Source organism: Babylonia areolata, chromosome 4 (assembly GCF_041734735.1).
Source record: "Babylonia areolata isolate BAREFJ2019XMU chromosome 4, ASM4173473v1, whole genome shotgun sequence".
In the NCBI taxonomy this organism is placed as follows: domain Eukaryota; kingdom Metazoa; phylum Mollusca; class Gastropoda; order Neogastropoda; family Buccinidae; genus Babylonia; species Babylonia areolata.
In genome coordinates, this window is record NC_134879.1 from 27,553,202 (window position 1) to 27,569,344 (window position 16,143).

Sequence of the window (16,143 nt, forward strand, 5' to 3'; positions counted from 1 at the left end):
TGCCTGTTTGCCTGTCTGTCTGTCTGTCTGTCGTCCTGTCTTAGCTGCCCAGCTGTCTGTTTGTCTGTCTGTCTGTCAGTCAGACTGTCGTCCTGTCTTAGCTGCCCAACTGCCTGTTTGCCTGTCTGTCTGTCTGTCTGTCGTCCTGTCTTAGCTGCCCAGCTGTCTGTTTGCCTGTCTGTCTGTCTGTCTGTCTGTCAGACTGTCGTCCTGTCTTAGCTGCCCAGCTGTCTGTCTGTCAGACTGTCGTCCAGTCTTAGCTGCCCAACTGTCTGTTTACCTGTCTGTCTGTCTGTCAGTCAGACTGTCGTCCTGTCTTAGCTGCCCAGCTGTCTGTTTGCCTGTCTGTCTGTCTGTCTGTCAGACTGTCGTCCTGTCTTAGCTGCCCAGCTGTCTGTTTGCCTGTCTGTCTGTCTGTCTGTCAGACTGTCGTCCTGTCTTAGCTGCCCAGCTGTCTGTTTGCCTGTCTGTCTGTCTGTCCGACTGTCGTCCTGTCTTAGCTGCCCAGCTGTCTGTCTGTCAGACTGTCGTCCAGTCTTAGCTGCCCAACTGTCTGTTTACCTGTCTGTCTGTCTGTCTGTCAGTCAGACTGTCGTCCTGTCTTAGCTGCCCAGCTGTCTGTCTGTCTGTCTGTCTGTCCTGTCTGTCTGTCTGTCAGACTGTCGTCCTGTCTTAGCTGCCCAGCTGTCTGTCTGTCTGTCCTGTCTGTCTGTCAGACTGTCGTCCAGTCTTAGCTGCCCAGCTGTCTGTTTGCCTGTCTGTCTGTCCTGTCTGTCTGTCTGTCTGTCAGACTGTCGTCCTGTCTTAGCTGCCCAGCTGTCTGTTTATCTGTCTGTCTGTCAGTCAGACTGTCGTCCTGTCTTAGCTGCCCAACTGCCTGTTTGCCTGTCTGTCTGTCTGTCTGTCGTCCTGTCTTAGCTGCCCAGCTGTCTGTTTGTCTGTCTGTCTGTCAGTCAGACTGTCGTCCTGTCTTAGCTGCCCAACTGCCTGTTTGCCTGTCTGTCTGTCTGTCTGTCGTCCTGTCTTAGCTGCCCAGCTGTCTGTTTATCTGTCTGTCTGTCAGTCAGACTGTCGTCCTGTCTTAGCTGCCCAACTGTCTGTTTGCCTGTCTGTCTGTCTGTCTGTCTGTCTGTCAGACTGTCGTCCTGTCTTAGCTGTCCAGCTGTCTGTCTGTCCTGTCTGTCTGTCAGTCAGACTGTCGTCCTGTCTTAGCTGCCCAGCTGTCTGTTTGCCTGTCTGTCTGTTTGTCAGTCAGACTGTCGTCCTGTCTTAGCTGCCCAGCTGTCTGTTTGCCTGTCTGTCTGTCAGTCAGACTGTCGTCCTGTCTTAGCTGCCCAGCTGTCTGTCTCTCTGTCTGTCTGTCTGTCAGTCAGACTGTCGTCCTGTCTTAGCTGCCCAGCTGTCTGTCTGTCTGTCTGTCAGTCAGACTGTCGTCCAGTCTTAGCTGCCCAACTGTCTGTTTGCCTGTCTGTCTCTCTGTCTGTCTGTCAGACTGTCGTCCAGTCTTAGCTGCCCAGCTGTCTGTTTGCCTGTCTGTCTGTCTGTCTGTCTGTCTGTCAGACTGTCGTCCAGTCTTAGCTGCCCAGCTGTCTGTTTGCCTGTCTGTCTGTCTGTCAGTCAGACTGTCGTCCTGTCTTAGCTGCCTGTTTGTTTCTTCTTGTCTCTGTCTTGTATAAAGGGGAGGAGGAGGGAGGTGGTAGAATGATTAAGACGCTCAGCTGCTAATATTATAGAGTGCCCGTGAGAGGCCGGTGTGGGTTCGAATCTCGCTTTTTTTTTCGAACTTTCTCCTAAGTTTGACAGCAAAATCAAACTGAGCTTCTGGTCGTTCGGATGAGACGATAAACAGAGGTCCCGTGTGCAGCACGCACTTGGCGCACTGAAAAAAAGAACCCATGGCAACGAGAGTGTTGTCCTCTGGCAAAATTCAGTAGAAGAAACCCACTCTGATAGGTACACAAATATATGTGCATGCACTCAAGGGCTGACGAAGCGCGTTGGGTTATGCTGCTGGTCAGATATCTGCCTAGCGGATGTGGTGTAGTGTGTATGGATTTGTCCGAGCGCAGTGACGCCGCCTTGAGAAACTGAAACTGAAACCAGCTGTCCAGCTGTCTGTTTCTTGTCTGTCTTGCATAACGTTCAGAGGCCTGAAGTGGGAGGCCTTCCGAGTTGTGGGGACAGGCCAGCTGTGCACAGTTCAGAGTAATGAAGGCTTGCTCTCTGTTTACTTGGCTGTCTACCTGTCTGTCCGCTCAGGAGGCTTGCTGTTTGCCTGTTTGTCTGTCTGTCTTTCTGTCAGACTGTCATCCTGTCAGGTTGAAGGTTTGTGGGTGTGGGTGGATGTGGGGGATGGGGGTAGAGGGGTGGGGGGTCTAGCTGTGTCTGTCTATCTGACTCTTGTCTGTGCTTCTCAGTATATCGATCTGACTGTCTGCGTGTCTGTTTCTTGTCTCTTGCATCGTGTTCCGAGAACTTCGAGCTTGTTGAGGGGGTACGAAGCCTTCTGTGTGTCTGTCACTGTCTGTCTGCCTGTTTTTCTGACTGTCAGTCTGTCGTCCTGTCTGTCTGTTTCTCCTTCTTCTTTTTCTTTTTCTTCTATCTTTCTCTCTCTTGTATAAAGTCTCGAGAACTGTTTTTTTCCCACCCTGGAGGAGGAATGGGAGAAGGGGAGGGGGAGAGTGGATGGAGGCACAAAACCGTCTGTGTGCCGCTCTTGGTTTTATGAAGCTGTCTGTTTGCCTGCTTGTCTGACGGTCTTCATGTCTGTTGGTCTACCTGTCTGTCTGTTTGTTTCTTGTCTCGTTTGCTCGAAGTTCCAAGAAGTGGGATCTTGTTGGCATGGGGAACGGGTGGGTGGGGCAAGGCCCTTTGTGTGCCGTTCAATGGAAAAGCTATCTGTCTGTCTGTCTGACTGACCAACTCATCTATAGATTTCTTGTCTCTCTATCGCATTAAGTTCCGACAACTGTGAGCTTGTGAAAGGGGCCTTCAGTGGCGGTGTCTGTCGCTCCAGGGAAATAAGAGAGGGTGGGTGGTGGTGAGTGGAGACATAGCAGACTATGAAAATACATTATTCATCTTCTTTTCGTATTTCTTCTCCTTCTTTATAATCCATCAATAATAGGCTACTTCTCACGGACCGCTCCACTGTCATTTACAAAAAACAGACAAACAAACACACAAACAACAACAACAACAACAAAACAACACACCAAACGTACGCGTTAGTTTGGAAGGACAACGATTCAGGAGCGACTGTAGACCATGAATAACAAACGACAGCATTCAGAAGCGAAAATGTGCATTATACATTATCACGTGTTTCTCTCGATCTCAGTTTCATGACACGGACATGATTCTTAATCATATTTCCTCACCTGAGTTTCCAACAATAATTATTGGAGAAGAAGAAGAAGAAGAAGAAGAAGAAGAAGAACAAGAGAGGCAAGGCTTTCAAGACTCACTTGTGATACACTTAGAAAAAAAAATTTAATCGTTAAAATGTGTTCTGTATTTGTTATTATAAAGCTTCGCGTTAAAAAAAAAGAAGAAAAGAAAAAAAAGTCCTAACCAGATTCGAATTAAGTCCCCTAGCAATAATTACAGAGTAATTTCCCTTTTTTACTATCTTAAACAAAACATCCATGCTTACCAAAAGAAGTTCCTGTTTGAACAAAAAAAATGATAATAATGACTGCTCTTGTTGTTGGGTCAGAATATCAGTTCAAAGTGCCAAGTTTAGAGAATACAAAAAATATAAATATAACAGTAAATGCAGTTTGCATATAATTAAGCTTCATTTTTTATTTTTTGTGCCCATCCCAGAGGTGCAATATTGTTTTAAACAAGATGACTGGAAGAACTGAATTTTTCCTATTTTTATGCCTAATTTGGTGTCAACTGACAAAGTAGTTAAAGAGAAAATGTCAATGTTAAAGTTTACCACGGACACACACACACACACACACACACACACACACACAGACAACCGGACACCGGGTTAAAACATAGACTCACTTTGTTTACACAAGTGAGTCAAAAAGATGATGATGATGATGAAGATGATGATGAAAAAACAAAAGACATCTCAGACTGCTCGCAACCGTCTACATGGACACTACACCAAAGTCATTTTCAAATAAATGTTCGGGCATTGGTCCCTTTTTGATAAAAGCTCTTATTGCTACTACTTCCGCCACCGCTGCTTTTTCTTCTTCTTCCACTACTGCTACTATTACAACTACTACTATTACTACTAGTACAACGTATTCTACTATTGTAAACTTTCTGGAATAATCCTGAGTCCCTCAGAAAAGTATTTCAAAAAGCTGGATTATTGAGGCAACTAGATAAAGGACCCACTAATGCTACTACGAATTCTACAACAACGTAGACACTGTTGTTGATGTTGTTGTTGTTGTTGGTAGTGGTGGTGGTTGTGGTAGTGGTGCGGTGTTAACGTCTGGAATGACTAACTATGCTTTCCTTTGCAGACGAACAACACAGTGGAAAAGCTGGACCTGGAGGGGAACTGGATTCAGCAGCCAGGCTGCGTGTCTCTGGCCGACATGTTGTCAGAGAACATCTATCTCTCTGATCTTGTGAGTTCCTTTTGTTACCCTGCGTTGTGTGCGTACAAAAAACACGTGTCATGATGTCTGGACGTGCAAGTGTGTGTGTGTGTGTGTGTGTGTGTGTGTGTGTGTGTGTGTGTGTGTGAGTGAGTGATTGAATCTATCAGTGTGTAGAGGTGTAGATTATGAATACGCATTTGCAAAGTAATGTGACATTTCAGTGATAAGTGTTAAACAACAAACAAAGAGGCGCAGTCCCGTTTTGCTCTTTAAAGTATGACAGACTGGGCACACAACTTTAATCCATGGTTTACAAAGTCACATTAATGTTGCTCTTTTAAGTAAGACAGATTGGGCACACAACTTTAATCCATGGTTTACAAAGTCACATTAATGTTGGCCTTTTAAGTAAGACAGACTGGGCACATAGCTTTAATCCATAGTTTACAAAGTCACATTAATGTTGCCCTAATAAGTGAGACAGATTAGGCACACAATTTTAATCTAAGTGAAACAGATTAGGCACACAATTTTAATTTAAGTGAGACAGATTAGGCACACAATTGTGAATCTAATTGGGATAGATTAGGCACACAATTCTAATCTATGTGAGGCAGATTAGGCACACAAGTTTAGGCACACAATTTTAATCTAAGTGAGACAGATTAGGCACACATTTTTTAATCTAAGTGAGACAGATTAGGCACACATTTTTAATCTAAGTGAGACAGATTAGGCACATAATTTTAACTCACAGTTGTTTAGTCTTTCCCTTCAGCTTTCAATGCAGGCCTTTGCCGTTGTCTTACTTCAAAGAACAAACATAACTGCACTAGTTAGATGTCCGATATTCTATGTTCGTTTCCTCTTTTTTTTCCTGTCTTGTTTTTACCACACATGTACACATGGTGAACATGAAAATGCTATTTGTTATTCCTTCATTTCTTCCTCCAATACCTTCCTGTCACCCCTTCTCCATTCGCTCTTTGAATCATTCTTTTGACTAAAAAACTTGTTTCAGATTTTGTCAGAAAACAAAATAGGCAACGAAGGAGCAGTGGTGCTGTGTCAAATCCTCTGCAAAAATGACACGATCAGCAAATTAGACCTGTCAGGTAAGTACGTTTTTTAGGTGCGTTAGTGCGTATGTGCACGTGTGTGCGTGCGCGTGCGTGTAGCGTATGTGTATGCGCGCGCGCGTGTGTGTGTGTGCGCGTGTGTGTGTGTCTGAAAATTCTGTAGAAGATATCCGCTCTGATAGGTACACAAGTATACGTATATGCATGCACTCAAGGCCTGACTAAGCGCGTTGGGTTATGCTGCTGGTCAGGCATCTTTTTAGCAGATGTGGTGTAGCGTGTATGGATTTGTCCGAACGCATTAACGCCTCCTTGAGAAACTGAAACTCTTAACTGATATCAACAGATCTTCCTATGGTTCAATATGTGCTTGATGGTTTTACACACCAGATCTTCCTATGGTTCAATATGTGCTTGATGGTTTTACACACTAGATCTTCCTATGGTTCAATATGTGCTTGATGGTTTTACACACCAGATCTTCCTATGGTTCAATATGTGCTTGATGGTTTAGGCACTGGATCTTCCTGTGGTTCAATATGTGCTTGATGGTTTAGGCACTGGATCTTCCTGTGGTTCAATATGTGCTTGATGGTTTAGGCACTGGATCTTTCTGTGGTTCAATATGTGCTTGATGGTTTAGGCACTGGATCTTCCTGTGGTTCAATATGTGCTTGATGGTTTAGGCACTGGATCTTCCTATGGTTCAATATGTGCTTGATGGTTTTACTCACTATATCTTCCTATGGGTCAGTACGTGCTCGATGGCCTTATACACTTGTTTATCGAAGAAAATAATGTTCAGTGTATCAAGGCGCACGCACAGACACATGCGCGCGTGCTTGGTTCCATCTCCCCTTCCATCGTTCTTCTCTTCCCCATCCACCCCATGCAGATATCCGCATCATTCTTAAAGTGTCATGGCATGTGTCTGTGTGCAGGTAATGATCTGACTGACGTAGCTGCTGAATCAATAAATGAAATGTTAAAAGTAAGTGATCCCGTTTTTGTTGTTGTTGTTGTTTTTGTTGTTTCATCACAGCTTTTTCTTTTCTGTTTTCTCTCTCTCTTTCTTGGTCAATATGTATAAAGCTTTCAAAGTCCGAGAAACCATTACCTCATGAGAACACTGATTCTACTGCAGTATGTTTCGTAGCTATAGGCTAGTTTTCATTTGGAACTTATGTTACATCAAGTTTTCTACGTATGTTGTATTATGTGTTTGTTTGGTGTGTGTGTGTATGTATGTGTGTGTGTGTGTGTGTGTGTGTGTGTTGTGTTGTATGTGTGCGTGAATGAGAGAGAGAGAGAGAGAGAGAGAGAGAGAGAGAGAGAGAGAGATGTACGTGTGTGTACTCCCATGCTTTCGTGTATCCAAGTACACCGTCTCTTCCATGCAATCCTCTCCTTGCACCATATCCCCCTCCTCTCCTCACCTCCCCTCTTCTACCCCCACCACCCTTACCCGCCCATATAGCCCAACATTTGAGCTGAACGACCAACTGACAAAAAGCCCTTCAGGTCAAGTTGTTCGGGACGTGGGTTTCGGTTTGGTGAAGGTCGTTTTGCCCAAACCAAGACACAGGCCTCTAAACGACTTGACCGACCTCCGCTCTCCTGTAGAGTTTAATGACTTATTGGCTGACGTCCCACAGGTCAAGTTATTCAAGGCTTAGGTTTGGGTCCCCGCCCACCTGAGTCTTGGGCCCCGCCTACCCGGGTCTTGGGTTCCGCCCACCTAGGTCATGGGCCCCGCCCACCTCTTACACCCCCTTATAAGGTCTTACCCCTTGCCATCTCCAACCTCTACGGCCTTTCCTCAGGCTTACTTATGCGGGGTTGCCACTGTTGTCCGTTTGCAGAAGAACTCGACTCTGAAGCACCTGATACTACGCCATAACTACTTCGAGGAGAGGGGCGCCCAGCACTTCAAGGACGCTCTGTCCACCAACGAGAGTCTGGAGACCATGGACCTCTCCTGGAACAGATTCCGTACACGGAGCGCCATGCTGATCGCTGAGGGCATTCAGGTTCTGTTCTGTCTGCTCCTCTCTTCAACTGCGGTTTAATTATTATTATCATTTATTATCGTCATCATTATTATTATCATTATTCACCTCCGAAAACGGAATATGGTTGCCTACATGGCGGGGTAAAAACTGTTATGCACGTAAAAGCCCACTTATGCACATACGAATGAATGTGTGAGTTGCAGCCCACAAACGAAAAAGAAGAAGAAGAAGATTATTATTCTATTTTATTTTATTTTATAAATATATTTTGGAAATGTTAGTGACGCTTACAGGTTAAAGGTTCCATAGCCTCTTTCGGCCATCAGGGGCAATGAATTCATATTCACTGTGTCTGGTGGTGTGTGGATTGGCATAGGAAGGCAGGCCAAATTTACCCCTGGCCTAAGCATCATTTCAAGCTCGCCAACTACAATGACCCCCGTATCCGTTACGAGTGGGTTGGGGGAGGGGGTGGAGGTAATATCCAACTAGGGGTGGCGGGGGGCGGGGGAGGGAGAGGGGGATGGGTACGGGGTACGTGGGTCAGTTTTGACAAGGTGAAGTTTACTCCTGGGGTCATTCCAGGATATTATATCTATATCATTAACACCAGGGTGAATCTCAGCTGGTCAGATTGTTTTTTTTTTTTTTTACCGCAGGGTAAAACCGAAGGGGCGGGGGGGATAGAACAGGCTGCTACACCGGCGCTGTATCATACGGTCTGCGCTCACTGCCTTGCGTCAGGGAGTAAGGTGGCAGAATGGTTAAGACGCTCAGCTGCCAATACAGAGAGTCCGTGAGGGTCTGGGTTCCAATCCCGCTCTCGCCCTTTCTCCCAAGTTTGACTGGAAAATCAAACTGAGCGTCTAGTCTTTCGGATGAGACGTAAAACCGTGGTCTCGTGTGCTGCAAGCACGCACTTGGCGCACTGAAAATGAACCCATGGCAACGAGAGTGTTGTCCTCTGGCCAAATTATGTAAAAAGAAATCCATTCTGGCAGATGTGGTGTATGGTATATGGATTTGTCCGAACGCAGTGACGCCTCCTTGAGAAACTGAAACTGAAACTGCCGTGTGTTTCCAGGAGAACTACGGGCTGCGGTGTCTGAACTTCGCCATGAACGGGCTGGGCCAGGACGGGGCGGAGTGCATGGGGAAGGCCCTGAAGACCAACCGCACCCTCCTGCAGCTGGACATCAGCTTCAACAGGATCCCCGAGAAGGGCGCGGGCTTCATTGCCGTTGGTCTGCAGACCAACGACGTTCTGCAGGGAATCAAGGTCAGGTCTTGTTGTGTAATCTTGATCTTTCAGTGTTGAAAGGTTCCAGTTAAGGTGTTGTTGTTTTTTCTTTCAGTGTTGAAAGGTTCCAGTTAAGGTGGTATTTTTCTTTCAGTGTTGAAAGTTTCCGGTTAAATTATTTTTCCCCTGAAGGCAATTGGTTTATTTACTCGGAATTCGATCTTTCAAAGGTTCTCGTTTTAGTTATTTTTCCATCGAGGCAACGTCTTTGAATACTAGTTAGCAATTCGATTTGTTATCATTATCATTTCTGATTTATTTATTCATTTATTATTCACCAGCTTCTCCAAGAATTACCACTGCACTTACAATGTTGTCATAATATGTTTGCTTTGTATCGTTCGTTAAAACAAGTCTATATCACATCAACTTCAAGAACTTCCCTTTCGGAGTAACTGCACAACATGTGATTTTGTCGTTTATTACTAATGCATTATATGTTTATACATCGCGAAGAATGCTTTGTGTTTATTTTCTGTTGATAGTTTATCGACTTGCAATGATTAAACAAAAAAATATTTCCAGTTGATACGGCTGTATGGACCGTTTACGGTTTTGCGTGTGTGGAGACATGCACGCACCCGGCTTTCAGTGTGTGTGTGTGTGTGTGTGTGTGTGTGTGTGTGCAGATCAGCTCCAACCCCATCGGCAGTGAAGGGGCGTTAGTGATGCTGATGGCACTGGAACGTAACGACAGCAGTTGTGTCAACTACCTGGAACTTCTGGTCAGTACAGTGTATCAGGCAGGACTGAAGTATAAGTTATTTCCATGTCGGTTAGGGGATAGGTGAAGGCTACATTTATCCCATTAAAAAGAAAAAGAAAAAGAAAAAAAACAAGAAGAAAAAAGGGTGTGCTGTCTTTCCTTTCCGTTGTTTTGTATTATACGATGCTTGAACTTTACTGTACAGTCCATGGGAAGTCTGAGATGTAAAAAAAAAAAAAAAAAAAAAAAAGAAAAAAAAAGAGAAAAAGATGAAGATGGCATTCTCTGCTGGTCTGCTGGTCTTAGTACAAGGAGACATGAACAATAGGCAGGTAAGCATCCTGAAGCTTGAATCTGACGCGTTTGTTGTAAATCTGTCATTGTTTTGCCGTTACCCAACCTCATTATCACGCTATGACACTGCTGGTGTAATTGTAAGTATAGAGCAATCAAAAAGATGATGAAGAGGCATTTCAAGTCACGGCTATCAACCTGCAAAGTCAAATAATGAAGCATTTATTAATCTAGTGTGCAAGCGATGAAAGTTAAATCAACGGAACTGAAAGGAAGAAGGATCGTTGGTATAAATACACCATCTTCGTCAGTGTAGGCTAATAGTACGTATATGTTGAGTTTTGCAAAGTAAGAAATGAATGTATGCTCGTTGTTACGCATTTATATCATAGCATCACACGTAGCATTTAGAACAATCCAAATAGCTCTTTAAACGTGCTTTTTTAATGTTTGAACATGTGCACATGTTGGATACAGTTTCAGTAGCTCAAGGAGGCGTCACTGCGTTCGGACAAATCCATATACGCTACACCACATCTGCCAAGCAGATGCCTGACCAGCAGCGTAACCCAACGCGCTTAGTCAGGCCTTGAGAAAAAAAAAGAAAAGAAAAGGTGAATAAATAATAGATAAGTTTACATAAATAAATAAATAATAATTATAATATAAAAAGATAGTAGTAATAATAATACTAATAAAAAAAATAAAAAATAAAATAAGACAACAATGATGATAAATAAGCAAATAAATGTAAAACATGAAGACACACATTCACACATACACCCACACATGCATAACAGATATGCACCAAACATGCAGTTTCACAGATATGAAAGCACAGTCAAATACATATAAACGTACATGAGCTCCAACACACACACACACCACACACATTACCCTGCACCTCCTCTACCCCCTCCTCCACACATTCATTTCTAGTCTACGTATCGCAGCTTCCACGGCACACACACACACACACACACAGAAATAAGATAATTCGGGGAGGATATGAAGGGGTGTTGGTAGATCCATGTCGACACTGGTGGTGGGGGCTATGGGTGGGTTGGGGGCTGATTGTCAACACAGGATTTCTTTTCTTTGTTTGCAAATGACAGGGTATGAAAACACAGTGCCTAGAAGACTCCCAAAGAACGTACAGTTTCTGGCTTGTTTCTGTAAAGACATTTAACTTAATTCGTAGTCAGTCTGTGTCTTTCTGTCTGCTGATCTGTCCATATGACATCCCCTCTCCCACACACTCTCTCTCTTCCCTTGATGGAGTCTCCCGTCGGACCGACGGATGAGTAGGCTCTGTAAACAACTGCAGTACTGGTTGTTCGTGATCATTCCCTGCTTTGGTATATCCATATAAACTCCTGTGTCAGACATACGTATGTTTTATTCGCGCTTTACTTTGTTTCCCTTCAGTTTACAATTTACTTCCTTTGTTATAGTTCCTCTGATGTTAAAAAAAGAATGTTCCTTGTTTATATATTACTCTGGTCAATAAAGAATTTGTCTTAGACGTTCTCGAAAAAAAGAAGAAGAAAAAAAAAGAGTCTTGTCTCGTCCAAGTCTTTCTCTTACACTGAGTTCTACCAGCTTTACTGTTTGTATAAGTGAGGTGAGACTGACTTTTGTGAATCCGCGCGATGCACAGAACATCCGAGTGAACGAAAAGTTCAAGGAGCTGGAGACAAAGCTGAAGGAGGAGCGAGACCTGGTGGTCATACACGCTGGATTCAAGTTCGAGAGCAGCGCGCCGGAGATCCAGAAGATCGAGCCTGACGACTGGTGGATCCGTGACCCCATGACCAAACTGAGGAAGTACATCCGAGAGAGCGGCTACCGCATCATCGACCTGTTCAGGGACTTTGACAAGGACTGCAACAACACCATCACCAGAGAAGAGTTCGTTATGGGCGTTCAGGTGAGCCTTTTTGTGTGTGGTGTATATCGTTGATTAACAATCTTAACAATGATCAGTTTCAGTTTCACGGTGTCAAATTGTTTGGACCGATCCATATACGCTAAATCTCATCTGTTGTATTAAAAACATCAACAACAACAACAACAAACACACACAGAGCAGATCCCGACTTTCGCACAAACCTAACGCACTGATCGAGCAATCTCTAAGTTTGTGTAAAACATTTGTATTTGTATTTCTTTTTTATCACAATAGATTTCTCTGTGTGAAATTCGGGCTGCTCTCCCCAGGGAGAGCGCGTCGCTACACTACAGCGCCACCCATGTTTTTGTATTTTTTCCTGCGTGCAGTTTTATTTGTTTTTGTGGATTTTTCTACAGAATTTCGCCAGGAACAACCCTTTTGTTGCCGTGGGTTCTTTTACGTGCGCTAAGTGCATGCTGCACACGGGACCTCGGTTTATCGTCTCATCAGAATGACTTGCGTCCAGACCACCACTCAAGGTCTAGTGGAGGGCGAGAAAATAACAGCGGCTGAGCCGTGATTCGAACCAGTGCGCTCAGATTCTCTCGCTTTCCTAAGCAGACGCATTACCTCTAAGCCACCACTCCACATTAATATGATATGTCAAAGTGTGTGGACTGATTCATTGATGCTACACCACATATGCTGCATTAAGATCAAATAGGAGCAGATGTCTGATCACATAAACCCAACACACTGGTCTGGTCTAGAGAGCCTTCTCAAGAGGTTTATGTAAAATATCAATTACTACAAAAGAATCAAATGAAATAAACAAATTAATAAATACATTAAAATGTAATAAAGCGAATGATGTTTTCAAAGCAAATCATTACAACGAACAAGGGCAGTCATTATGTTTCGCGATAAAAGTCCACATGACAGCCAGTGCTCTTGTCTACTAACCAAGATATCTCCCCCATCTCGTTGCACTGCTGGCTGGTTCAGCACTGAAGATGAAAACCGATCGCATATAAACGATTGTGTGAGAGGGTGAAGGTGTGTGTGTGTGTGTGTGTGTGTGTGTGTGTGTGTGTGTGTGTGTGATATAGTTTTCTTTGTGTTATTGTATTTTACCTCTTATTTCTTCACTATTTTGTTTGGTTCGGTTATTGAACGACACTTTCCAAACAAAGAACACACACACACACACACACACACACAGAGAGAGAGAGAGAGAATGTGTGTGTGTGAGGGAGAGAAAGATAGAGAGAGACACTATGTGCTCCGTGATCTTGCTGAGGACACACACAGACACAAAGACATACACACAAACACTCAGGTATGTTGCACTGTGTGTGATGTCTTCCCTTCACAGCAAGCTGGAATCCATCTGAGCGAGCACCAGGTAGATGAACTTATCACAAGGCTGGACAAGGACAAAAGTGGAACCATAGAATACACGTGAGTTATCTGTTGGCTTCTTTTGGGGAATAGCTGATGCCCGATTCAGAGAGAGAGAGAGAGAGAGAGAGAGAGAGAGAGAGATTTATTGAGAATGTTGAGAGAGAGAAAACGAAAACATTGAACTTAAGAGAGAAAGTATACATGCAATCAGCGTTCAGAGCAAAAATCAAAATATGCTTTGTGAGAAGGAGGTATTTGTCAGCTGATAAAATGCTTTGAAGGAAGCTAACATTTAAAGTGTCACATACCCACCTTTCAGACGAGTTATGCATAACCACATAATCATAGTTCCAGTTTGTTTCGAGGAGGTGTCAAAGTGTGCACACTGATCGGATCCATATACGGAACACCACATCAGTTTGTTTCAAGTAGGAGTTCAACTGAGCATACTGGTACTGGTCCATATACATCTTGATCCATTCATTTGGAAATTACTTGCGCATTCAAAGGCTACACCACATTTGCTGTTGGAAAAGAAGAAGAAGATGAAAAACAACAACAACAAACAAACAAACAACCCCCCCCCCCCCCCCCCCCAAAAAAAACAACAACAACAAAAAACAAACAAAAAAACCACTTAAGTTATCACAGTTTTTTAGTTTTGTGTGACCTGAGCTTAGCGCTGTTTCTGTCTGATTCAGCGAACTGCTGGAAGGAGACAAGGAGTACCGCGCTCTCCGACGACAGTGGGCGGAGCAGAAGCGCAGGAGGGAGGCCACGAAAAGCCCCGGCTTTGGTCAGGACCCGGTCAGCGTCCGGAGTATGCTGGACACTAAGGAAGTCCTCCTGCCAGACCCTCCTTCCACAAACATGGCCTCCACTGCCACGGCCACAGAGTGACCGTTCCTGAATGTTCAAGAGGAAGTGAACCATTTTTATGACTATGTGAGAGCTGCATTCAGATCAGGTGGGTTGCCCGTACGACCTGAATGCAGGCAATGAATCTGAGACTCAAAAACTTTATGAAAGGACTGTGCATCTGAGGGCCAGCAGAGCTGGACTTAGGAGACTGTATTTTGAATATTGAGAAAAACAGTGTGAAGGTTGTGACAGTTAAACAAACTAAAACAATCAAACAAACTAAAACAAGCAAAACACCAAACAAACAAAATAACACCCTGCTGTTGCTTTTGCCAGTGAATGAGACCATGACACAAAACTCCTCCATCTTCAAGAATAGATTATACACACGGCATCACTGGCTTAAGCGGGGTGCAGTTTGCTCACTCAAACCATTACCATGTATGTTTAATGTCGCATGCAATCACCTTGATAACGCTGCCCTCTAAATATTTAAATGCATGAGATATACAGCCAGCCAGTGTTGAAATAAAGCTGGCTTCTTTTTTGCAGCTACTCCAATGTTTCAAACTTCTTCATCTTCAGTTTCCTGGTATTTTAAACAGAAGTAATATATGCATCTCAAGGTGTGATTTAAAAACAAACGTGATCTCATATATTTATATTTATCAAATCAGTGGTAAGAGGAGCATGGGATGGGATGAGATAGAACCTGTGGTTCCAACTTTGCTGGAAATGAATATTTGTACAAACAATATGTTTTGAAACCTAAGACTATTTTCAACCACAGAAATAGAGTGGCAAAAAAATGATTTGATATCCTCGACTTGTTCCTTCTCCATGGAAATAATATCTGCCAAGGAATATGTTTTCACAATTACCAATTAACTTTGTGTGTGGAATCCTTAATCTGGGAAACAAGTTCTTATTTTTGTTTTATAGTTTTACCAGGGATAGGTGTTATGGCTAAGTTTATATTCTCGAAACACATCGAGCAGGAAGGGATTTTCTTTCCCTTTGTCTTATTCAGAATTTAGTTTTTTCTGTATTAGTATATGATTACCCAAGCAAGACCCACCCCTCAAGGTCTTTTTAGGGGGGAAACGGGGATGTGAAAAATAAAAATACAAGAGAGATTTACTTGATGGTTGTGTGTAGATGTTCGGAGCTGATGAGCCACTACTGCTGTACAAGTCCAGTGCCTTCCCCTTTGTTGATACTGCATCACATTCACTGATTCAGTCCCTGGTGTTAAGCGTGAACAGGTCATGACTGATTGATTTCCCCAACCAGCATAAATATCCTGGCATATTTCATCTGGTGTAAGATTTATGTTGAGTATTTTACATAATCGTTTATAATGTGTGGTGATGTCCAGATGGTGAATGAATGTGGAAAAATGGCCTTGTAAAGACCAAATTATGATGGGTCATTCTTGTTTTCATTTCAATGTTTCATGATGGTCATTCTTGTTTCCATTCTAATATACTCAAAACATTAACACACAATATTATTTGTTGTTCACTTTTCCCCCCCGTCTCCCATTGTCATGTTCCAAGTTAACTGATCCCTAACATATAATATGCTGTATTGTGTGCAAATGACATTTGTATTTCTCTTTTTTTGTCACAACAGATTTCTCTGTGTGAAATTCGGGCTGCTCTCCCCAGGGAGAGCGCGTCGCTACACTACAGCGCCCGCCCCCCCCACCCTTTTTTGTTTTGTATTCATCCCTGTGTGCAGTTTTATTTGTTTTTCCTATCAAAATGGATTTTCTACAGAATTTTGCCAGGAACAACCCTTTTGTTACCATGGGTTCTTTTACGTGCACGAAGTGCATGCTGCACACGGGTCCTCAGTTTATCATCTCATCCGAATGACTTGCGTCCAGACCACCACTCAAGGTCAAGTGGAGGGGGAGAAAATATTGGTGACTGAGCCGTGATTCAAACCAGCGCGCTCAGATTCTCTCACTTCCCAGGCAGACGCGTTACCTCTAGGCCATCACTCCATTGC

General features: G+C 43.6%; 1 protein-coding gene across 1 annotated transcript in view; it reads left to right on the forward strand.

Moving 5' to 3' along the window:
* The window catches only part of LOC143281427 (uncharacterized), a 23,538-nt gene extending 7,678 nt beyond the window's left edge, over window positions 1-15,860 (forward strand). Inside the window, exons 4-12 of the mRNA XM_076586637.1 lie at window positions 4,497-4,604; window positions 5,599-5,692; window positions 6,598-6,647; window positions 7,519-7,686; window positions 8,753-8,947; window positions 9,598-9,693; window positions 11,629-11,898; window positions 13,238-13,323; window positions 13,968-15,860. Of these exons, the coding sequence (XP_076442752.1) occupies window positions 4,497-4,604; window positions 5,599-5,692; window positions 6,598-6,647; window positions 7,519-7,686; window positions 8,753-8,947; window positions 9,598-9,693; window positions 11,629-11,898; window positions 13,238-13,323; window positions 13,968-14,166 (1,266 nt within the window). The 3' untranslated portion in view covers window positions 14,167-15,860. The remainder of the gene's footprint in view (window positions 1-4,496; window positions 4,605-5,598; window positions 5,693-6,597; window positions 6,648-7,518; window positions 7,687-8,752; window positions 8,948-9,597; window positions 9,694-11,628; window positions 11,899-13,237; window positions 13,324-13,967) is intronic.
* Window positions 15,861-16,143: the final 283 nt, after the last annotated feature.